The sequence below is a fragment of the Thunnus thynnus genome, chromosome 8 (assembly GCF_963924715.1).
Source record: "Thunnus thynnus chromosome 8, fThuThy2.1, whole genome shotgun sequence".
NCBI classification, from domain to species: domain Eukaryota; kingdom Metazoa; phylum Chordata; class Actinopteri; order Scombriformes; family Scombridae; genus Thunnus; species Thunnus thynnus.
The window spans coordinates 18,083,060-18,107,830 of record NC_089524.1 but is presented as its reverse complement, the minus strand read 5'-3'; the positions used below and the strand labels follow the sequence as shown (position 1 = coordinate 18,107,830).

Sequence of the window (24,771 nt, the reverse complement as noted above, 5' to 3'; positions counted from 1 at the left end):
GACACGAGAGAGACTTGAAAGCCATACTGGAAGCTGCCTCCTGTTAACAACATGTTTTTATCAACCAGAGCAACAATGCCAGAGAGGTTGTTTTTTACTCTGCTGTGTCATATTCATGATCACAGTTACTAACATGTAGAATACAGTATATGGTCTTGTTTTGTTCAGATTTCTATTTTTTGTCAATTTTTTCACCACACAGCCACCGACTTTTCAACTGAAAATGCCAAAAATACCAATTCTAATGGAGGATCTTTCCTGATTCCTCATTCATAGATCTCATAGATTTTAAGTGAATATTGATTTCAGTCAGTTTGTTATAGCTGTAGGACAACATATAGTCCTATGACAAGGATTAAGAGGAGAGCAGGAGAGATTAATGTATCAGGATTTGGTCCCATTTGAATCTGTCTGTGGACCAATTTATTATGTCGAGCTCAACAATGATTAGGACGCACACCTTTTTATTTCTTTGACTGCATGCAAATCTGTTTTCATATCACAGATGATAATCATGTTAGATGCCAGCAAAGGCACTAAAAAGTGTTACAGATAAAACATTTGACTTTACATGTGGGTCAGGGGCAGCAATCACAGTAGTTTAACTGGGCAGAGGCCATAAGGAATACAGTATTTCTCATAATTTCTGAATAGTAGTATTGATAAAGATACATCAGGGATAATAGCCTATTGAGTATTTATAAAAATGTATGCCAAAAAACAGCATGTGTATTATAAATATTCATTATAATCCTTTTAATTCTGCAAATAAATACGCTAAAATCAACAAAGTAGATGCTTAGAAATTGAATGTTCTGACTTTAACAGATGCCAAGTGCCATCTTGATCTCCACATGGATGTGACTTTGATCACTGAGCTGTACCATCTTTTGAATGATGAGCTGCAGAACCAGATTGTACAGCTGACATGTGTCATCTCCAAACTGGCCACTAACTGTGCTGATTCAGCCGGGCAAAGTATGTGGGAATATTGTGGGGAAACTCTCAACCTTCTGTCTCCCAAATGCAGCTCCTGCTGTCAATGACGTACTATAGGCCTAATGTTAATACAATGTAAAGAATGTGGGTTAGTTATAAATATTAATTCATTCACCAAGTGGTCTAAGAAGCAACCACAGAAAAAAAGAGGTAAATCTATCTTCTACTGTCAAGTGTACGTTTCTCCACATGTGCACTTGTGTTTCCTCCAGCTGCTCTGACTTCCTCCTACAGTCTAAAACCATGCAGGTGAAAGATTTGAGGTGTGATTGTTTGTCAATCTGTTCACACCCTGATGGACTGGCAAATGAAAAACACTGAGCAGGGATTAGTTGGCAAAGAAAATCAATGATGAATGATAATTACCAGCTCATATATGCAGATCCACATGAGACCTGCATCATGTCGTGTTCTCTTGTATTCAGTTTTACTTTCGTCTTATTTTAAGGTTGATTACTATTTTTGCCAGCTGCCTGATGGGATTTTCAAAATAATTTGTAAACTGGTTTCATGGGTGTCTGGGGTTTAGAAAAACACTCATCAAATAAATGTCCATTTGAATTTTCAACTCAAGTTAGAAAATGAAAATGAAAAGTCTAAAGCTATAAAGTAACCCAATCATCGGCTGGTTGGCCTTGTTGAGAAGCAATATCACAGAGACAACACTCCTCAACAGTGCAGCGTCCTTCCCACTCTGGTGAGAATATCCATCACTACTCATTTCCCCATGTAGGCTGAAATTCATTTATTCAAGAGGAGCCTCTCATCACCACCCCCTCGCTGCATAAGATCCCCTCTTCTCGATGCTCATGCTCAAAAATCTTTTCTTCCTCCTTTTGTCAGCACTTTGCTCTAACACGCTGATTCAATAGTCACATGAATACTGTAAGGACAACATGACTCTGACCTTTAAACTCTTCACAACTGACTGCTTGTGATTTCAGTGATCAATCATACAATTCAACTCATTTGGTATGCTAAATGTAAAATTGTAAATCTAAATGTTCTTATTAGGAAACATTTTCATTTGGCTCATTGCACCCTGAACAGCAATTGTTCAATAATAGCTTAGCAACCACACAGTAATTTGGCACGAAGATTGATATTCATTATACGAAGAGTTTGGAAGGTTGTGTTCTTTTTATCGCCTTCCCAAAATCAAAAAAACTAAAGCAAACATTAGCATGTTCGGCTAACATACCGTTACATCTACAGTAGTAACATATAGTTACTCCCAACACAAAGGAACTTCTCATTAGCTCATTACATTATTTTGTGGGATTTATGTTAATCTTAGAAAAAGCCCTGTTCAGTATTAGTGTCCAGTGTCTTGGCAAGCTTGCTAACGTTAGCGACTCTGTCCTGCTCTTTATTGGATTTGAGGAAGTTTGTATCGTGTTATCCAAGAAGATAGTGTTAAATTTGCTAAACTGATCAGTTAGTCCTCCTTTTCTCTCTTCATTGCTTGTGTCTGTATGTTTTTGTACAGTAAGCATCCAAACAGGGTTATGTCCGAGAGATTTTTCATTTTCCTTATAATAGCGTAGTTTAATAGAGCAATTACCCCTGAGATCACAATAGGGGCTAATATGTTATGTAGCCATCAAGTGCATATTTAAGACCCGATCAGAGGGTTCTCACATTAAAACAAGTCAACCAGAGACAATCAACTGACTCAATGAACATTAATTAGAGATGATAAAATCTGCTAGCCACAGTTGACATTTCACAAAGCAAAATCGGCAGCCGACGACTACAAATGAGAAGCTTTTATCTACTTCCTGTCAGTCATCAGAGACCTATTGTTTCAGTAAAGGCACTGTTATAAGTGTAAACTGCATATGTGCCGTTCTAAACTGGGAAGCGGGGCTAAGTGAACAGGCAATGTCCAGGCACAATTAAATTCCTTTGGGGGTGACTCAGTAATACTTGTAACCCAAGGGGGTTGACTCTCAAAGGTTTGTATGTGGCATGTCATTCCCTCTTTCACTGCCCCATATGTTCCATCAGTCTTCATTAGGTTATACAGCTGAAAAACCTATGACTATTTAAATGTACAGTGGCTACATGTATTTGCTCACTACAGTATCAGTCCAGGGGCCACCAAAGAGTGACTCATTAACCATTAGATAAATATACACTTCACAAGAATCCAGTTAAAATATCCAGTTGATGAAGAAAACTTATTCCTCTGAGCAATTGTCTTCCCAGTCCCATCACTTCAAGCAGACTCAAGGGTGCCAAAACAGTTTTGACATCATTGCTCTTTCATGAACAGCTTGTGTTTCTTTTCAATGCTAAAAACTCTCCAGGCAACCTTCCCCACAAGTGTGTCTCCCTTGATTTGTAATTGTTCTTGTCATCTAAAGAGCGCAAGGCATGGAAGACAAGCATAATCTCTAATTATGCAGAGATTTCCGTCAACAAATGCTCTCAGTTGGTTGTCATGAAACAGCAGCACGTCAATTATGTAGTCATGCGTCTTTACTTTTGAGCTGACATTTAACAAAAGAAACAGTCAGGGTCCCAGGAAATGAGTGAGAAAATTTCATGCAAGAAAATTTTATGCACTGGTTATGCGGGTTCCCCACACAACCAGCACATAAAAAACTCTGTTTTAACTGAGATTATGTACCTCTCTGACCTGAACTTTTAGGCCACATTTGCCACCCTGTGTGTTTGGGCTTTAGACATTTGTTCATAAAAATCAGGTGGCAGTGACAAACATCATCAGAAACTACCATTATTGCATGTTAACAAAGAAAGCAACTCCAGCAGTATCTGTATAATATGTGCATTATACTATAATGTAAAACAGTGTGGATTTCAGACATGAAACAAGATTTAGGAGACAAAAATGTATGACAGCCAGAGGCACAAATGACACAAATTTACACAAAATTGCCATTACAATCACACAAAATTGCCCCCAAAATTAGGAACATTCATGTGAATTTCATCTCATTTGGTCTTGCTTCATTATTTCATTTAATTTCTTTCTTTCTAACAAACATTCACAAGTATGGGTACTGTACTCATGCACTACTGTATTTTTTTCCAGAAAATAACTGCACCTGAAAACGCTGGCAACACACACACTCAGCAACAGGAAAAAATGCTGACTTGACTCAAACCACAGTAAATCAAACAACTAACACAGAAAATAGTCAATAAACATGATGTGAAAGAAAAGAGGCTGCTGACAGTGTGGGTATGATTTACAATAAAGTAAATCTGGTAGATATACAGTAAAAATACCGTGGAAAAGAAAATGCCAATTTTATATCCTGCTAGGACCTAAAATTCCCATAACAATAACTCAAATTAAACATTCTTGTCTTACTTTTAATAAACCTGATTATCCCAAATACTTCATACTAAAATTTTAACAGTCTGTAGCCATGAATCTGGACTGCAGTGCACAGACAAAAGTTGAGCCCCTTGACAGAAGGCTCTGTCCTTTTTTGCCGCTCTACCAACTTGAGATTGAATTACTTAATTGACCAAGCTGGAGCTCCTCAAGGGGCTGCCTTACCCTCATCAGACTGTGCAGTGGCCTGCCTGACGTATATTTAGATTCTCTGAAAAGAGCAGCAGCAAATTTTTTAGATGTCTACCCAGGGGGCAATAGCGTGACAGCTTAAGTACCCTTGACAGCTTAACTCGCCGTGTCAGAAAATGTGTAGATCAAAATCCAAGTTTTATATAGTGCATTAAGTGAAACCTGTCATTTCATCTTGTTATAAAGGAAAAAAGTGAACTTTTCCAAAATATGATGCACGCTTGAAGAAATCTGAAAGACCAGTTAGTTGAGTACACAATCTTGTCATAACCACAGAATGAGAGCTTAACTATTGAGATTGAAGAATACTAATTACTCAGATGAAAGAATTGCGAAGAAGAGAGTGAAACAGTGTTTTTTCTAGCATTAAACGGCACTTCAGGGATCCATTTATACCCAAATACTATACTACTATACTGGACATTTAATCAATCATAAACATTGGAAAATAGCACAACTAAAAAGTCAAATTATATATAAATAATTGAAGATTTTAGAAAGAGATTCTTCACATGCAATTCAACAATTCACATATACTGTACTTTTCCTGCTTCAGACTGACCAACAATAAAGACTGAAATCATATTACTAGTGCAATCTACAGAACATATATGCGAAAGATGTGAGCCTGTTGGGTGCTCTCTCCCGGATTAGCATTGCCCCCCAAAAATCCCAGGTTAGAAATCATAAACAATGTGAAAAAGCTAAACTATTGTCATCTCCACCACAGTTCTGTCTTCAACGCTGGACCTGCTGGATCTCAGTGAACCTGGTGAGAGGAGGAACAGCAAGGACAGGAAGAGTCCCCTGTCATCCCGGGGCAACGGCCAGAAGAACAACTCTCACAAGAAGAAGACGGATGAGACGGAGCTTATCCAGGTGGAAGTTGAACAGACAGGACCAAACATGCGGACACCAGAGAGGGCGTCACTAGACTCAGGTACTTTTAATTATTCACAATCTTTTACCAGAGCCAAAGACGCTGAACTCCCAGAGTGCAATAAAATTCAACTCGATGACACTGGTCCAGACCATCCCACACTCACTTGGTGGGTATCAACTGAAAATGTTGATACAAAGAAATGGTCAATCTAACACCTCCCAAAAACAAAAAGTTTCCAATATATTTTAATTATTTTGAGTTTTCATAGCTGTTCAATTCCTTTTTCCCAAGTTATATTTTAATGGAGGAAAGTTTTAGGATTTTTTTTAGGAAAGGATGTATCCATAAAATACACTGCTACTGTTTTATTTCTGAACATGAAAGTCTAAGGCTACCAAGAATAGATCTAAGGTGGAAAAATTCTGAATCCTGGTGGGGTCTAAAAATACTCAAATCAGCCGAAAATATCTAAGTTTTCAACAGTAGAATGTCAACTCCCCCTGAGGTTGCTAAAATCCCCCAAAATCCCAGAAAAAAAGTAAAGAAGACATAACCTCAGTGTCCTCTGTGGTAGATGCAGACAGCTAGAACTTACCGAATGATGCAACGACTCAGAACAACTCAGTGGTAACTTTTCATACAGAATCCTTAATAGTATAACATACAGTCTGAGTTGTTTCCAGAACAGAACTAGTGTTTTATCAATGTGTAGTAATTCATCTTATCTGTTCTGTAACATCATTTACATATGCATCTATAAGATCTGAATTCTTGCTATTAACCACATCACCCAGTCCTCTCAAAAGCCATAAATCTCCTATACACCCCCAAATACCCCCCCCGATGCCTCCAACTCCCATCATGCCCCTGTGGAACTGACCTCACACATGTTCAAGATAGGCTAAAGAGGGATCAAGCAATTTACTGTAATGAAAGAGATCCTCTTAAAAGACATTAAGAGGAAACGGACAATTACTTTCTTATTTGCTAGGTGAAAAGGTTAAAGTCTTCAATGAGAAGTAATTATGCAGAGTCAAACTACAGCGTGGTGAATAATTCATTGCAGTAAGATTGATTATAACCCTGGTGTCATTTATTTTAAGCAAAACGTGCCCTATTAGAATTGTGGCCAGATGTTTGTTTGTTTGGTTGGTTTGTTTGTGCAGTACTAATTGTCTGCCTGTTTTTGGCTCATTGTTTGTCCTAACAAAAATATTCCATTAGTGGTTGCAAACCAGTGTTAAACTAATTGAAAAAGATAACTACCTCCTTTTTAGATTAATATGATGCATGATGACATTGCAATTTTTCTTTTTCACAAAGCTAAAAACACATCATGTCCTCAAGGTAGCTGATACAGTATTTCACATATGAATTGTAGATGTCATAGATGTCATTTGATGAGTGTTTTGATGTGCAACAAATTAACTTTATTTGCCTTAGACTTAGTCTATTTTGTGATTTGACTGATGGTTATCACTGTCACCAGTTACCATTGGTTCACCGTTGGATAAATGGGAAGAGCTGAACCCTGAGCGAAATGGCAACAGAAAATGGAAGATGGAGAGACGGCGTTCATCTAAAAATTCATCTAATGAATTTCTGTGGTAAGCATCTGCCTCAGAACCACCCTGTCTCCTAAAAATTAAGTTTATGTACACAAGTAATTTGCAACAGCAAATACATTTTGGAAGAAACTTTTTACATCTTTTCAATAAACATAATGGGAAAAAGTTTTTAATTAATATATCTGAAAAAGTTACAAAGTATTCATACTGAATGTCTCAGCAAAATGTTCACTGACAACTTATTGTGTTTGTTTTTTCTTTACAATATCCACTTTTGCAATGCAATATGTTTGTAGCAACTAAAGCATGATTCTTTAGCATTTAAACTGATAAGAGTTAGTGAAGATTGTGGTAAGGTTAAATTTTTCATGTCCTTGACAAGACTCAAACTCCAGTCTTTCATATAAAAGTCAGATGCATGACTCACTGCTCCTTTAACTCACTGTCTGCCTTGATACATGAAGGGCACACCACTCCCTGCATCGGCACTGAATGAACATAATTCCTAGTTGGCATGCACAGGCAGCACATATTGTAAAAATTCTAAAACGTTGGCATTAAACATTTAAAAACTTTTTCATTAAAAGTAATCTGTCATTTAGCAGAATTTACAATATCAACATTCTTGCCTGGCAATGTGGTTGTTCTGTATTTATGTTGAAGCTGATGGACTTTGGGTCAGAAATGGCTCCAAAAGTTTGTGAACTGCTAATGAAAGATTTTGTTCTGCTGCACTAAAATGTCAAATTAGGTGGCAGTGCTTTTAAATGAAAGATATGTTAGTTATTGTACAGTTGTGATACTGTATCTTTTATATTGATGATGCATCAAGTTGAGAGCAATATGTTTATATCATTTAACCCACCCTTCTCTCTTCTACTTTAGGTCCATAGACTGTAAAACTCAATTAGAGACACTGAATAAGAACTCCGTGGAAGCAAATACCAAAGTTGAGCCAGAGTCTGCCCTTGCATCTCAAGTAAGTGCTCAGTATGACAGGAGCAGGCAGTAATCATCATTATTGTATGTGCTCTCTGCACTTGAAATCAACATCCTTTTGAACTGAGAAAGCCTCAAACATCTCAAACATTGTTCTGAGTGGTGCTTAAGCCTTCATAAGAACTTAATAAAGTGACGACTTTAACGTTTATTTGACAACTGCATGTTAATGTAGCCTTGATACTGAAGTTTGAATCTAATAAGACACCCTGTTGTGCGATTGTTTACCCATCATTTTGTCCTAACACCTACAATTCTTCCATTTCAGCTCAACAGGCAGTATATTAGTGGAAGACATGTAAGCCTCCCTATGCATCCTTTCATATAATGTTGAAAGAGTTATACATTTGCACCGGGAAAACAGCATCACAGCATGTCATAAAATTTGACTTCCAAAAAGAGGGACTTGTATTGAAGCCAAAAGGCGCCTTTGAGGAAACCCAGATATTCTGTTGGCCTTGAGATTGTTTCTTTGTGGTGCTACGAGGTCCAAATGTCAAGCACTTTCCTCCTGAGTTGATGTCTGTGTAGGTCTGCATAAGGGGTCTTGTTTCCAGACGCCATTATTAGATTAATAGCCTATGAATTATTCAGCAGCCTTACTCTGAGCCCATTAGTGTTGATCTCACCAAGCTAGCTAAGCATACATCACCTTTTCAGCGCTCTGATAAATAATAGATTTGGTATAAAAGATAGCTGTCCGAGACGGAGGGAAGTTATTGGCAAACAAACACACCAAATTTGTTTTGCTCAAAGGTTACATAGTGGCTCACTGACAGAGATACTGTAAAGAGTGGTTTTAGTTTTCTACTTGGCAGGTACCAAACACACGTGCACACAAAACAGAAACAGAAAATGCATGCAAAGGAGGGACATGTGTGTTGCATGAGATTTATATACACTGAACACACACGAGTAAATGGCTCAATAAGTCCAAGCTTTAAGGAAAAATCCACCCTCAGATAATCATGCAGCGTGTCATATCATTAACTTGAAGTGTGTAATACTTTCCAGGAGTGATGAAGTGTTGCATTCTTGATCCTTGGGAACAGAATACAGTATAATGTAATTTTTTTATCTCTCAAAAGCATCTCAACTGAAGGAAATTGATCTGTTAATTACTTTTTTACAGCAAGATTTGTACTTGACGCAAGTGGTTACCAGCTGTCCCGCCGCAGCTGTACTACGCCATAGGTTTTGATTTATAGTTCAGCGTTGGATTTCAGCCATTAATAGCATCGACACAACATCAGACAGATATATTGTATGTGACCAGGCTGTATCGTGCTTTCATTATAGTCCCCACTGTTAACTGTATTGACATTCTTTCAGTTACTTTGTGATATAGAGCTATGGTGGGCCATACATACATAACAAGGAGTTACATCCTGGTAACTTCAGCAAAATATGATATCTGTATTTTGACTTGTTTCATTACAGTATAGGACATGATATGAGTGACGGTTTGCAGTGAGCAGGTTTGCTGTAGAGATGTCTTTGTTAGATGTGTGAGGGAGACAATTACTGAGTCTTTCTTTAACTTCCTCAATATTGTTTACACTATCAGCTGTCTCCATCGGCATCAGGGAAAACGTAGGAGGTGCATATCAGCTATGCTGTAACTCATTGATGCACATCAAGGAACATTAGAGCAATCCAAATTTCTCTCATTCTGCCTTGTCTACTGAAGTTTGTGATTTCCTTCATTTCCATTCCACAAACCTAAAAGAACAAAAATGAACTGTACATCGTAGTGGGCATACAAACACTGTGTATGAACACAAGTTACCAACTGATGGTGAAGGCCATACCTCTTATTCAAAATTCAAAACTCAAGCCATTCTGGTCTATGGTGTTGTGTGTTGGCAGAGAATTCATGTTATTACCTTGGTGTTGCTTTACAGAATTAGTTCCTGTATTTAAGTGAAAATGAAAAAATATGAGTCTGGAAAGAAGATCTCTTTGTTTGAAACACTGGAACCAGAATTTGGAGTAAATGCTGATATTTTTCTCAAGATAATTACAAAAATGTTATGGTATTAAACTACTACTTGACCAGAAATCTCTTGTCATGTTTTCTACATTTGGCCATGTCAGTGGGAATAAAAAAAGATGATAAAACCAGCAAGCAACAACATGGTCAATACCATTTTTGTAAATTGTGTTTTAGAGTTTTGGGTGGACTTTTCCTTTAAGCATCTGACTACAGCATACTGCAGCTTCTTCACATAACAGAGAATTGTAAACAAAAAACAGTGGCGAGATGTTTTTTAACACTGCATGCATTTTGTTCTTGTTAATAAAAAATCTACAATAAATGAATGACGCTATTTCTTCTGAGTCCATTAATACTGAGATTAAGAAACCTCAATTAATTTTGCATAACAGTCTGCAGAGATGGGAATTGTTACAGGTTAATGGCTGGTCTACTGAGCAGCCCTTTCTGGGGGGAAACCACTGACTCCACACAAGAAGCTGTCGATTTCTCATTCTCAGCAATGGATTAGCTAGCCCTGAGATAAATACATTTATTGCTATTTACAGTAAATCTAGTGCCATATCACGTCTGAGCCTGAAAGGGTATCTCAAAATCACATACCCCTCGTGGTTAAATGTGTCGATTGAGTGTGGAATCATGTAAACCACACCGCACTCTCATAATGCAAAACCCACATGTGTATGTAATTGGTCGATTTTCATTTCAGCAGCAGAGCAAAGCTTTACTGTATATCCAAGCTTGTAACTGAGAGGCTATCAGCATATTTCAGGTATTGATAATGCATGTGCAGGTGCACGGGAGTGGGAGGGGGTCGAAACTGAGAGAGGCTGGACGCATGGTGTTCAGATGAGGGGTGGGACGAGATGCTGACACTAGTGATTCTGCTGGCCTTCCTAAGCATGTCAGAGGCTTTGTTGAGGCAGGGATATTTACTCGTCCCTGAGAAAGCAGAGACGGCTGACCCTGCACACTCTCCCTGCCTGTCTCCCTCTGGCTGATCGTGTGTGTGTGTGTGCGCGCGCGTGTGTGTGCGTGTGTGTGAGATGTGATGTGGTATGTGAATGTGTGTGTGTGTGTGTACGAGTGAATGCTTGTGATGTGTTGTGTGAGTGTGTGTATGTTTAATGGATTATGTTCGTGCATATATGTATATATTATGAAATGTGTGTGTGTGTGTGTGTGTGTGTGTGTGTGTGTGTGTGTGTGTGTGTGACAGGCTCGTCTCAGTAAGGAGCAGCGGTGGGGCAGCGCCCTCCTGTCCAGACATCAGTCCCTGGAGGAGGAGTTTGAGCGAGCCAAGGCTGCTGTTGAGGTAAGCAGAGTGCTGCTTGGTACACCTCACATCTGTCACCTGTCAACAAAGAGCCATCTCAGCAGCTGACTTTTAATAAGACCTCATGGAAAAGTTAGTTTCAAGTTGGTTTTAATATTTAATATATCAGCAGAACTTTGTTTTCTCACTGTCCTTGTCGGGGTTATGTGGGATTTTTGGGCTTATTAGGTGAACAAGTCATTAGAGCACCTGCTTAAAACAGACAAATGGGACCAAAGCCTCTTCTTTATAGGTTTATTATAACTGGTCATCAGTTCTATCACTTATTATAACATTGTACACACCAAAGTTATTGTTGCTAGGAACCCAGCAATACAGATAAAAATAGGTCCAATGGGGCAACAAACATGAGTTTGCACTTTATTTGGATGGCAGGTCAAGTTGAGCCAGAAATTCAGTCTGTAAGCTGTGTTGGATGTTTACAACAGACAATTTATATAATAATTCCACAATTTGCCTTTTTGTTCTCTTCCAAATACATCTGACTAACCTAAGGGTTGTTTCCAGCATGTATTGTCTAACAGCTTGTGTTTGTCAGACCTATTTTTAGCAATGTCACTGCAATTTTAGCACTTCATTTGGTGAGTAAAACATTATCAGATATGACAGAACTAATGGCCATACAAACATACAAAAAAGAGCATCCCTGCTGAAGTGTCTTTGAGCAAGACACTAAATTTCAAGTAGCTCAAAAGATGACCTTTGCCACCAGGTTAAGCAAAATGAGATCATCATTAAAATTTCACTGTACAGAACTGGTGACTGAATTTATTTTGCAATTTATTAAGTAAAGAACATCTATTTGGGAATAAAAACTGGAATAAATTCGATCCTGCCATTTGCCCCCCAATTTAATGTGAAAGAGATGAAAAAAATCCCTTGCGTGCTTGTAGAAATATTAAATATAGATGTATTCTGTGAATTTTAAAACATCACATTTCCAACATCATTGCCACTGTAGCCTTATGATCACTCTTGCAATTTGAATATCTACCTTGAGCCCTGTGGAGCTGATATCCATGTGACTCCTTCAGCCCCTTTTTATCTCTTTGTCAGATGATCACTACTGTGCTACCTGCAATGTATTCACCCCTGTGGTGCTAGCTGCCAGTTTAATAATCTGTGCCAAATCCGCACACTCAAGTTCACGGGGTGTTTGACCTAGAAAAATGTTCACGACTTTCAGCTAGCTAACAATAGGAGGGTATATAGGTCAGTCATTTTACGGCCAAACATATCAGATATCACAGGGGACGGCAAAGTTACAGTAATTAGATATGGCTTAAATTGTCTTACAGTAGGACTGTGTATCTACACACTGCATGTGTTCTCGTGCTATGAGGCTCACAACAGCGTTTACCATGATGACAACATGGAAGACTTGAAAACATCTCTCATCCAGTCCATGTTTTTCCTTCTTATGCAATAGGCTTGGACGCTTTTATTGGCTTTCACCTGAAGTTATCTTTTGTGAAAGGTTGTCTAGATCTCATTGGATACCTGAGTGATAAAAAAAGCAGATAGCAGACATAGCCAAGAAAGTTCTGTTTTTCACGTGCAACAAAAACCACTCTACCACTCAGTGGAAATCTCCCTTCCCCGAAAATGGGAGTGAACCCTGCAGTATTGAGTTACTTAGGGCTACAGTAGACTTTTGCACACTGAGCTATGTGTAATGGTCAATAAATAATAGAGCAGGAACAGGAAGACCGTGAGAAAGTGAGAGGAGCAGCAGCAGAGGAGTGGACCAGCCCATTTGGGGATCCCTTCCTAAAGTTACCATTGATGTCACATCTTGTATAAGCAGTAAGCTCTGTCCTCCCAAGTAATTCCACAGTTTGAGTAAACCCGTCAGTCGGAGGGGCAGGTAAGTGATGAGATTCTGAGATGCTCCTGGACAGTCGTCTGAGCATGGAGCATCGATTGGTAACAGTATCTCACAGCTTCGATCGAGTGCTGGCCTCCACTCTAGAGGAGCTCTGATGCGAGTGGTCAGCCATTTTGGTTTCAACTGCCAATGTCAAAGCCCACAATCAGATAATTTCCATTCAAGTAGCTGTGCATACGCATGCTCTTTCATACTTAAAAAGATGTGGAGGTAGACACAGCTCAGACAGCAGAAAGAACATTAAATCAGCACACAGTCTTTCTGGCAATTCAATTAGACGAAGCAGCCGACGTAAGAAAATTAGGACCCACAGAGGGAACAGACACAGAATTAGGCTCCCAAATACCATCAATTTCACAAAGCTGATGTAAATGTAGGTTTTATGCTTTTACACATAAAAACCCTTGGAAAGGAAGAATAAAATGGCTGCAGCCCAAGTGAGGGAGCTCTGCTTTGAATACATTTACAAAGAGGCTGATGAAGATATATTTTCTGAATAGGTAAGTGACCGTTCATGTCACATGAGGACACTGTCAATTAGTCTGAGCTGATGACAATGTAATACTTTTATTAAATAATGAACCATTGGAACAGCTGCAGGATAAATTGTGTCTTTGGGGAGCAGTGTTTTGGCTGTGGGGCATGAGGAAGTGCTCCCACAGTGGTGATAAAGATGAGATGAAGGTGACTGTGTGGACTCTTGTTTGATTAAAACAGCAGCAGGGCAGTTTCAATTTTATTTTGCAGAACATTGGTGTGAGACAGTCTTTTTTTTGTGTGAGCTTGCAGAGGCAGAGCGCAGTTGCCTAGAAGTTAGAGATGCAGGGCTTGTGGTTTTAATCCACACACCTGCTGGGAAAATGCGAATGGGGAAAGTAAATGAAAGATTTCACCTCCCTCAACAACTTCCATCTATTTGCCCTCCAGCAGACCAAACTTTTCCAGTAGATCTGCAGAGTTTCCAACATGAGAATGAAGGTGCAAAGGGCATCTTGGGCCACAGCAATTGTACTTGGGTGCAGATAAAAACAACTGTACTTAAACCCTTTAGAGGAAGTGGTCTCAGCCCAGGCCTGAGTGAATTCTGGAGCAGTTAATTTGTGATGGGAATGGGATCCGACTACAATCTGACCCAACTACAAGGCGTACTCTGCAAGTTTTGGCTTAATGGCTCGCAAAGTCAACAGTTGCTAGCAGCTAGCCGGAGAATTAATTGAGGTCCAACCTGGACTATGAAGTAAGTTAGATAGATAAAACCATATTCCTGTGTTTATATTCCACCCGGACACATTTAACCAATGAGTGGAGTAAACGTTCTCACATAGATTTTAGTAACTCGCCGTGTGGCAGAGAATCACCAGGATACCATACCAGCACAGTCAAGGCAATCACTTCAGAACACCTCAGGAAAATATCAGTTTGCCACCGACACCATAATATAGCCCTTAATCTTGTTTTCCTTGGTCTGAACCAAATTAATCAAACTGCAGGTGTAAAATTCACCCTTTATTTATCCCAACACATCAGGACACTGTGCATGTGTCATAAATTCACAATCAATTGCAACTTTTGTGGTAATCATCTGCACAAGACTACACATAATACGGCCACACTTGCTGTATGTATTGTTATCACAGACATCCATATAGTGGGTCTGCCAAAATGCATCCTTTGCAGTTTGCCCAATTAATGTTTTTCATTCTTCTCTGAGTGACATTATCGGGACTCCAGCTTCCTATTTTTGTCTCACTGACCAAGGACTTAGCCTATGCAGCAGAGCAGTGGGTGGCTCATTAACATTAAAAGGCCAGGCCAGCCCTGCTCTGGAGATGAGGCGAGCTCTGTTTTTTTTTTGTTTTTTTTGGAGGCTGCTCTGTGTCACTGGTAAATAATGAAAATTTTTGTAATGTATGCCCCCTGGGCAAAGTGGATAAGTAAGCCCTATTCATGTGTTTGGTTTCCTCCAAGGGCTGCGTCTCAAGTTAACACACACACTCTGACTAAAGTAAACAGATAGGACTCCATTTGAGAAGAACACACAGAGATTCAGGATCACATTTTGTTTTTTAACTGATATTCAACCTGATATTCAGTGTGATGCTCCGTCTAGACACACTCTCACCAACTGGACATTATTAAACTCTTTATCATCAGTTTATCATCAATCAACCATCCTAACATACAGTATCAACAAAATATTAAAAATCCAACATACTGTATCTGCAAACATTTCTTTTCTTCCAACACCATCTGATTCTTTCAGCTAAAGATTGACTATAGACATTTGAAATTGTGCTTAAGCAATCAAAACAAAATTCAAACATCCATCAATTCACCAAGCTGCAGTAATTTACGAGGTATTAACAATGTTCATTTCAGCAGTTAAGCACAGAGACAGTGGATCAAGGAAAATTAGCCACATTACTGAAATAACATGTTTGATGGTTGCCAAAAGCTTCATAGCCTACAGGCCTACGTTTCTTACTTTCTATACTTTCATTCATGTGCAAATACCCTGTACAGATTTTCATAACAGGACGTCATTTGACTGATAGTTTTGTATAAATCCAGAGATAATTGTGATGTATCATCTATATTTGTGCAGCAATTAAATTCAACAACACACAGAAGAGAAGCTTCATGTTGCTGTTTAATTTCTATTTGCATGGAAACAACTGAATATACCAAGCGCTAAACAGGTCCTCTGTTAATTATTATGATTAATTCTTTAATAAGACAACAATATATGCCTATTCTGAGCATGATATTATAATTATGGTTAAAAAAAAAAAAAAAGGCAATGGATACAACTGTTTTTTTTACAAGTTGATCATGTTGTTCCAAATGTATTTTACTTTCTTTTACAACACCTATAAAACAAAGTCTGAGACAAATTGTATTGCACCGCTGTTTTTTAGAAGCACTTGTTTCCTTGTTTTAGCTGACTAAGTATGAATTATCAACTACCACAAATTACCTTTCTGGCAGTGAACATTTATTTCCACTGTATATATTACCAAATTTCAGCTGACTAAGAAACACTAATTAGATTCTGGAGGTAAAATATAAATCTACCTTTTCTAGAAGTGGATGACACCAACAGCCGAGGGTGTGTGTGTGTGTGTGTGTGTGTGTGTGTGTGTGTAAGCTCTGTAGGTGTTGCCATGATTATCCATGTTGTGAATAATGCATTCATGAAATAACTAATGAATCTCACCCCACCTCCAACCCCTAGTTCATTTCCAAACAGTGGTGACATGTTTGGCAGCAGGAAGCACTCTGAATTCAATCCATTTCACGTAACACTTCATCAGAGATGCTGAAATTAGAGTCACAGCTATGGGTTCGCCTCTAGTGATACACAGGATATAAATTACCTTGCTGTATCTTTGCCTTGTTTCACATAATTTAACTGCCAATGCCAGTGTGAAAAACACCCTTCACAGCGTTATATAGAAATATGACTATATTTATTGTCATTTAAAAACAACGTCCATATATTTACTCCATTTTAATTCTGCAAGCAATTTGTTGTCATCCATGGTGCGATTAGGGGGCGGACAAGTTACACACCAGATGGGTTTCACAACGTAAACAACTGACTGCGAAACACAATTAACGAAATGATGGACTAGGTCACAGTGCAAATACAAACCCACCACACAATGGGAAATAATGAGAATAAAATGTAAGCTGTATTATGTAAATAAGTACAGTTGCTCTAGCGTGAGAACCAATCACATGAGCATGAAGCTGAAGAGTGCTAGAGGGTAGGAACAGCGCTGGGCTGTGCAGCGATTTTGCCGTAGGGCCCATTTGGAACTGCTGGTCACATGACTTTTTGTAGGGATAAAAACCTCTTGAGCATCATATACAGTACATTGCAAGGTTACTCTTTGAATTATCACAGTTTAACTGTAAGGTCCAATATACTGTCTTGGCACGATTGTCTGTTGTACCAAAATATGTTTGTGACATCAATGTCTGTGGGTTAATGGAGACTGCCAGTAAAGAAAAAAATCTTTATTTTAATCCACTTTGATATTATATGTGTGAAGGGGTGGAATAAGTATTCATTTAAAGTAGCAATATTAAAATGTAAAAACACGTCATTAAAAGTCCTACATCCAAAATTTGACTTAAGTAAAAATACAGAATTGCAAAATGTTCTTTAACAATCAAGAATAAATGTAGCTACATATTTTGCAGAGTGGACCCTTTTAAAGTGTCTTATTATAATATAATTGGTATTACTGAAGCATCAACATGTACTTTATAAAGCATTTTATGTTAGCTGGCTGAGATTATTACTATTTTATATACTGTTGAGTAATTTATAATGGTGTATCATTTTATATGCTCATTATAGGTTTTTAAAATCTAATATGCAAAGTAAAAAGTAACTACAGCTGTCAAATAACTGTAATTGTGTAAAAATGAAAATATTTGACCCTGAAATGTAGTGGAGCGGAAGTATAAAGCAGCATTGAATGGAAAAACTAAACTACAAGTATCTGAGAATTGTACTTAAGTACATTTCTTGATTACTTTCTACCACTGTTAGTGTGTTAATAAATCCATACAATGAGAACCTCTAATAGGTTCCCAGTAGAGTGCTGACACTGTTTCTACATGTGAACAGTTACACTAAATCAAAGCTCCTGCTGTCACATGTTCTGATGCAGTCACATGACATCAATGACTTTTCCAGCCCCACCACCATCTCAGGAACTCTGAGATTGCACTTCCTGACAGAGGCGACCGTGGAGACTCACCTTCAGGCAATTTGTCTGAGAGTCGGCAGCCTGCAATTACCCGCCATCTCTCACCATCAGGGGCCACACTATGGCCTCCATGTCAGTCACGAGCCACTGAGTTGTGGAGATGAGAAGACCTTTGACACAGACACACGCTCTCTTACAGTAGATCTTTCTGACCCCGCTCCCCTCCAACAGTGTCTCTACACACACACTTACTGTACACAGTCTTGTCATCTACTGATGAGTTTCTGACTGTAGAGGACTTGATAAGTCAGTCACAAGAGGCTGTTCTGCTCTGTTTGGCATTATTCTTCCCGGTTTGCTCTGCCTATGACGAGAGGACAAACATGAATCATGGACTCAGCCAACTAGAAAAAAAGACACTGTGACGATTGGATGGAGACAACTTTTACATTAAAAACAGGCATGACGTTAACTGTATCTGTAGTGACAGTGCTGTATGATACTAAAGAACTGTGCCTACATTTTTACCACTATGTAGATATGATGAGGACAGAAAAACAAGCAGTGTTCTCAACATGTCATCTGGCTGTATATTTCTGTATAGCATATTCTCCACTCTAATCTGTTAGCAGTAATATTTGTGAAAAAGATAATTTGTCACTGCAGTGCTCCCTGGAGGTCACTATTTGCAACTGCAGTCTGTTTTTTGATGATGTTAGACAATAAATAGGAGTCTGCTATCTTATGTTTGCAGAACAGTAACAACATTGTGTGCTTGAAAGGTCTTAATAAATGTTTCATTACATAGGAGTTCACTATAGCATTTCTAAGAATTAAAAGTTAATTTTTTTTTTAAAGTCCACACAGACCTCTAAATCACCTCTAAAATAAATAGTTCAGATACGCTAAAACAGGAAAGATACTGTGTGGTCCTGTTTCATAATTTTAGTTAAATCCCTTGATGCAGCTTTCCGAACACAGTGAAGCTGTTTCAACTCTTCTTGGCAAAGGCAGCTGAACGGAGTGTTGCACTAGTCAAAGTGAGAAGAGATAAAAGGCACGTATAATCCTCACTAAAATTCATGATGGATCTAATTTTAGCATTTTGTTTCTGAAATGGAAAAACCTGTTCAGCCATGGTTTTTTCATAATGAAGGCTTAGATGTAATCAGACTCCTCAGTTCTTGGAGGCAGACTGGATGATGTGTTTACTGAACAAGAACAGATTGGACTCAAAAGTTTTATCTTAATCAAAAAATGGAACATTTATTAAATTTTGTTTTTGATGTTAACCAATTATGCAGGACACACACAAAAATAATTAATTTGCCTTGAATGTGAGGTTAAACTGGGTGTCATCAGCAAAATAACGAAAGGAGACGCCATGTTGCCTGATTAAAAGAACTGAAAAGGGCACAAATAAAAAAGAAAAACACTTTTGATATGGTGGCACTTTGTGCTGTACAAGAGCCAATCCATGGGAATTCATTAATATATTCAAAATGGCAGTTAAGAAAATTATGTTTGATGTTTATATATTTTCAGAATTATACAGCGAGTTTCATAGTATGAGTGCAATTCAAATACAAGTTACATGCTGTAACTACATAGAAACAACTTAATCTTTCATGTTAAGACACAACTATTATCCTGTGCCATCACAATAAACAATCACACTGAAGAGGAAAATTATATGTCTGACTCATATTCTGACAGCAACTCATGATTATATTTCTTCGAGCTGCTCTTCACTTTGCTTTGCCTTTTGACTGCATCTTTTCCAAATTACTCATCTGGTCTGATCTGGCCTTCGTATTTGTCTGGCTAACCTGATTCAAACCCTGCGTTTGAGGCAAAGCACAAATGAACAATTTCTCCAGTGTTCTTAAGTTATGAAATGAGGCAACATTACTATGATTAGAACAGATAGTTGCACAGCGGAGGCTCTTCCAGACACTCGGTACTGTTGATTGCTGAAGTGCACAACAATTTGGAATTTGGAAATGTGCCCTGTTTTCTTTTTAGCAAGTATCTCCTTCTCTTCTCTTGACCTCTTCTTTTTACTGACCCACTGAGCAACAATAAGGTGACACTAACAGTTTCTCCATGTTGTTGATCATAGAGGAGCATCAGCAGAATATTTCAAACTGGCAATGTTTTTGTGCAAATTTGCTGTTTTTACAAGTAAAACCCATTTGTTTCAGCTGTTTGCTATTTACTGGAAGGATGCCATCAAATCACATTACATTAAGACACCATATTATCTGTGTATACATTGCGGGCAAAGAAAATAGAAGTTGCGTACCAAACGATTTCAAGATTCATTTGAAACGATGCAGGTTGTTTGAAGAAATGAAATGACTAACATAAGCTTGTATCTAATAGGTTCACTCTACAGGCTTTGGTTTCTTGTCAGACTGAAAATGAAAAGCTATTCCAGGATGTGGATTGGCATATTCAACTGAGGTTATTCATCCATGATAACCTTCAAGGCTTCTGTCAGCTAATTGAAATGCCAGCAAATGACAGTTCATATGTCAAGCTAATAGTGACTTTAAAGCCCTGATGCGACATTTTCGACCACATAAATGTGAAGTCTGTTCACAGGCCTGATTAAAAAGTTTATGCTACAGATGAAACATTAGTATTTTATGCATTTCTTAACAGACCATCATCTGAAAATACAGACCTGGTTACCAGCTGTACTTAAACATGACGTAAAATCAACTTTAACCGCATCAGAAAAAAATAATGCTCAAGACTTAGTTGCAGTCTTGTATTAATTAGCATTTTAAAAAGACCTGTCAATTTGCAAGAGACAGCGGGTTCTAATCATGTTTATTTTGTTTTGTTTGATTTGTTTGCATTTGAAGTGCGGATTGTGCCTTTAATTTCTGCCTCGACTTGCAAATGTAATGATTCATCAGAAGTGAGGAGTCCATATGTTATGGCTAGCCAGTGAGCCGGACAGATGTGACATTTCCAGCTGTAGGACGATGGGAAATTGCAACAGCTTTTGGTCTCATGTGCACTAATCACTCATTCCCTCCTCTCTCTCTCTCTCTCTCCCTTCCTTCACCCCCCCCCCCCCCCACACACACACACACACACACACACACACACACATCTATCCACCCCCCTTCTTCTGATTGCGTCCCTCACACTCTCTCTGTTGTCTGTAGTCGGATACCGAGTTCTGGGATAAGATGCAGGCAGAGTGGGAAGAGCTTGCTCGACGGAACTGGCTTACGGAGAACGAACAAGCACAGATTCCCTCCTCTGTCTCTCCACATGAGAAGGTCACTATTATATACAGTTAATGTAACAATCAGCTATACAAGAATATATTAAGTACTGTCATTCTCTGTACAGTTGAATGCCTGTTCAAGTTATACAATGTTAGAAAAAAGTGACACAAAGTATTTTTACTGTACTTTTGATTTAATATTTTATTTAAAAATACACCTGCATGTACTGTAACTCTATTAAATAGGGTTTCTTTTTTAAAACAATAAGCTTCTTGATTCATAAATTTGCCAATTTAGATGAGTTAGACGAGAGGATTGATACTGCTCTCATGTCTGTTTGTTAGGACGGAAGCTAAAGCCAGCAGGTAATTAGCTTAGCTTAGCTTAGCATAAAGACTGTAAGCAAGAGAAAACAGCTAGCCTAGCTTTGTCCACTTCATTTAAAAGCACCTCTAAAGCTCACTAATTAACATGTTATATCTCATTTGTTTCCCTACACTAACAGAAATGTAAAAAACATTATTTTAATGTTACCTTTAGCTAATCTTGTCATCAGTCAACCAGTGGAGACTCACTCTAGAAGGTCACACAACTCCCTGTAAAACCACCTTTTTCTGTTTGTGTACATGTTAAACAAATAATGTTTTGATCAGTGAACTGTAGAGGTGTTTATAGGCAGATTTTCTTTTTAACTTTGGAGATAGCTAGCTCAGGTAGCTAACCATTTCCCCCTGTTTCCAGTCTTTATGCTAAGCTAAGCTAACTGTCTCCTGGCACTAGCTTCATACTTAATGCACAGACACGAGAGAGGTTTTGATCCTCTCACCAATCTTTCGGCAAGAGTTTGGTGAGAGGATCAAAACCTGTTGTTGGCTGTGGACTTTTCTCCATCCACAAGAAATTAAAAATTGAAACCTGAGAGTAAAATACAAGTTAACAGCAGTAAGCTACAGTACATCCAGAGAAAACAGAAGCTGCTTGTGGTATCCTTTGAGTTAAAGCAATCATAATGCAGTGGAGCTGAGCTCTAGTTGTCATTCAGAGCTCTGAAGTGTACCGTGGAATTCAAGTCCTTGGGTAACAAAATCATTGAAAACATGTTATATTCTTCAACATTTTGGAATAGCCTACAGTCTATCGAATCTGTGTAGCATCTCCATAAATATAGATGAAAATAAATATTTTATAATAAATGGATATGTTTCAAAGGACTGAGACCATATGGCTGAGCTATACTACACCAATCAGCTGACCTGATCTAGAAGATCAGACTTCTGGGCTCTCTGATTGATCCCAGTGCAGAGCTAGTTCTTAAAGAAAAAACTGTTTCAAAGTCGTCTTGCTCAAAGCGGCATCAACACACCAGGGTAATCACAGTTTGAAAATGCAAAGTTTAACATTTAAAGAGAACAGGCAAACCCTGGGGAGCTCAGTCCAGGTTTGATGTGAAGCAGAAAAGATCGATTCCTGCTGCTGGAGCTTTGCTTAAACATACAGCACATGACAGTAGCCCTGGTTTGCATTTGAATATGGGAGAGAGAAACTGACATTGCCACTGTCCCTATTTTTTTGTTATCTTTTTTTTTTTTTTTTGCTGACAGGGTTACTACTTCCACACAGATAATCCTTATAAGGACTTGCCTAACGCATTTGAAGAGGGACTAAAGAAGTCTCGAGAGGGAGACTTGCCAAACGCTGTGCTTTTGCTGGAAGCAGCTGTCTTGCAGGACCCTCATGATTCAGAGGTGAATTCACTTAGTACACACACACATGTTAACACATACATATTATATTTTTTCCTTATTTAATCAGGAAAATTGACCATGGAGACATTCATATTTACAGCTGGGTGTGTATTTTCAAAAGGAAAAGAGAGTTACAAACATTAAATGTACAGTCAAGCACCGGTCGACTTGACTGACGTAGTTAGGTTTTCAGTGCAAACTAAAGGCTTAATCCAACTCCACCTCATGTTGAGAGAAGAGGAAGAATGCCTCACTGACCACAGGCTGTGTGAAGCAGATTTAGTAGGCAGTACCCACAGGCTAGACACTGATTGCCTATAGAGGGCACAGGATATTTTTTCTTCTTGTTAAGAGTTGTTTACTGTAGCAAAAATACACAACTTATTCGCATACTCTTGATGAGAATTTCCATTTGGCCAGTGAGCTGAATAATAACTCATTCCGCAGGTTTTTTCTCCTATTTGTATTCTCCCCATTTCAAAAGAAGTGACCTCTTTGCAGGCTGAAAGAGCAAAGCCTTCACACAAAGTACATTCGGATTCCCCTGGAATATACAGAAATGTGCCAGTTATTCCAAGGAGAGGATTATCCCGCAGTGTATGGAACTAATACGATTCCAAAATTCCTCCAAGGGTGCTTAGTGGCTTATTGCCCCACTGTGAAGACCTCTGAATCATTCAGAAATAATTTCGCCCCTCATTTCAAAGAGTGGAAAAGCATCTGCAGAGATTAGCTTTAGAACAGGTTATTAAGTGTGCCCTTACAGAGACAAAATACAGAGGGGTAATCTCATAATCTCACATTTTAGATTCTAGGTTAGTTATATCATTGTATATCATTGCCCTCTTCTGATCAAGAGTACTTTTTTCTTTGTGCTCCCCTTCTGTGCGCACAGAATTAAACCACCATGCCACACAATCACATTCACGGAACAAAAACTCAACATTATTCATCAGAGCTGAGAGCAATTAGTCAATTATTCCTTTAGCCGAACAACAGAAATTAATCTGCAACTATTTTGATAAGCGATTAATTATGTGAGTCATGTTTTATTTCATTGCTAATTTAATATTTTCTGACATAAACAGCAAATCTGTTATAAACAAAACAACTAATAAATTAATTGAGAAAGAGATTAGATGCAGATTAATCAGTAATTTCAAAAAATGTTAGTTGTGGCTCTAATTTTTATTATCAGGTGAAATATATATATATTACATACTCAATTCCTTTTGATAAATATTAGGCGGCAACCAATAATCTTTTCATTATAGATTAATCTCCTGCATAAACGGTCAATCATTTTATGACGTGTGTCAGAAAATAATGACAAATGCCCAGCACAGGTTACTAGAGGCCAAAGTGACGTCTTTGAATGTCTTGCCCAAAGAAATTCAGTTTGCTGTCATACAAGACAAAGAAAAGCAGCAAATCCTCACATTTGAGAAGCTGGATGTTTGGTGTTGATCAAACAATTAATCAATTATCAAAATAGTTAATGGTCAACTAATTAACTTCAAGCTCAAAATACAAAGTTCTCACCTCATTATCTCATTGAGATACCTCAATTATCATTTCAATTCTAAAAAGAAAAACAGCAGTGAATCCTCTCAGACAGTTGAATTCATTAATGAATTGCTTTCTGTTGCCTGAATGATTCAAACATCTTAAAGAGTATCTAGCATAAGTGTGTTTGGGTTAGTGTGTTAAGAGTATTTGAGGACAAACCTCCCAGCTAAACGCCACCAATTTTTAATCATAATTGCATGCGGCCTAGTTTGACCTCATAAAAGTTTCACATTCGTTGGAGTTCTGAATGTTTA

General features: G+C 38.2%; 1 protein-coding gene across 3 annotated transcripts in view; it reads left to right on the top strand.

Moving 5' to 3' along the window:
- pex5la (peroxisomal biogenesis factor 5-like a) overlaps window positions 1-24,771 on the top strand; it is a 99,424-nt gene that overhangs the window by 56,718 nt on the left and 17,935 nt on the right. For 2 of the 3 annotated variants that reach the window (XM_067596874.1, XM_067596876.1), the window contains exons 4-10: window positions 5,292-5,501; window positions 6,934-7,051; window positions 7,898-7,991; window positions 8,280-8,309; window positions 11,227-11,322; window positions 21,138-21,254; window positions 22,805-22,948. In XM_067596874.1, coding sequence (XP_067452975.1) covers window positions 5,292-5,501; window positions 6,934-7,051; window positions 7,898-7,991; window positions 8,280-8,309; window positions 11,227-11,322; window positions 21,138-21,254; window positions 22,805-22,948 — 809 coding nt within the window. The remainder of the gene's footprint in view (window positions 1-5,291; window positions 5,502-6,933; window positions 7,052-7,897; window positions 7,992-8,279; window positions 8,310-11,226; window positions 11,323-21,137; window positions 21,255-22,804; window positions 22,949-24,771) is intronic. The other variant, XM_067596875.1, reaches the window with a different exon arrangement.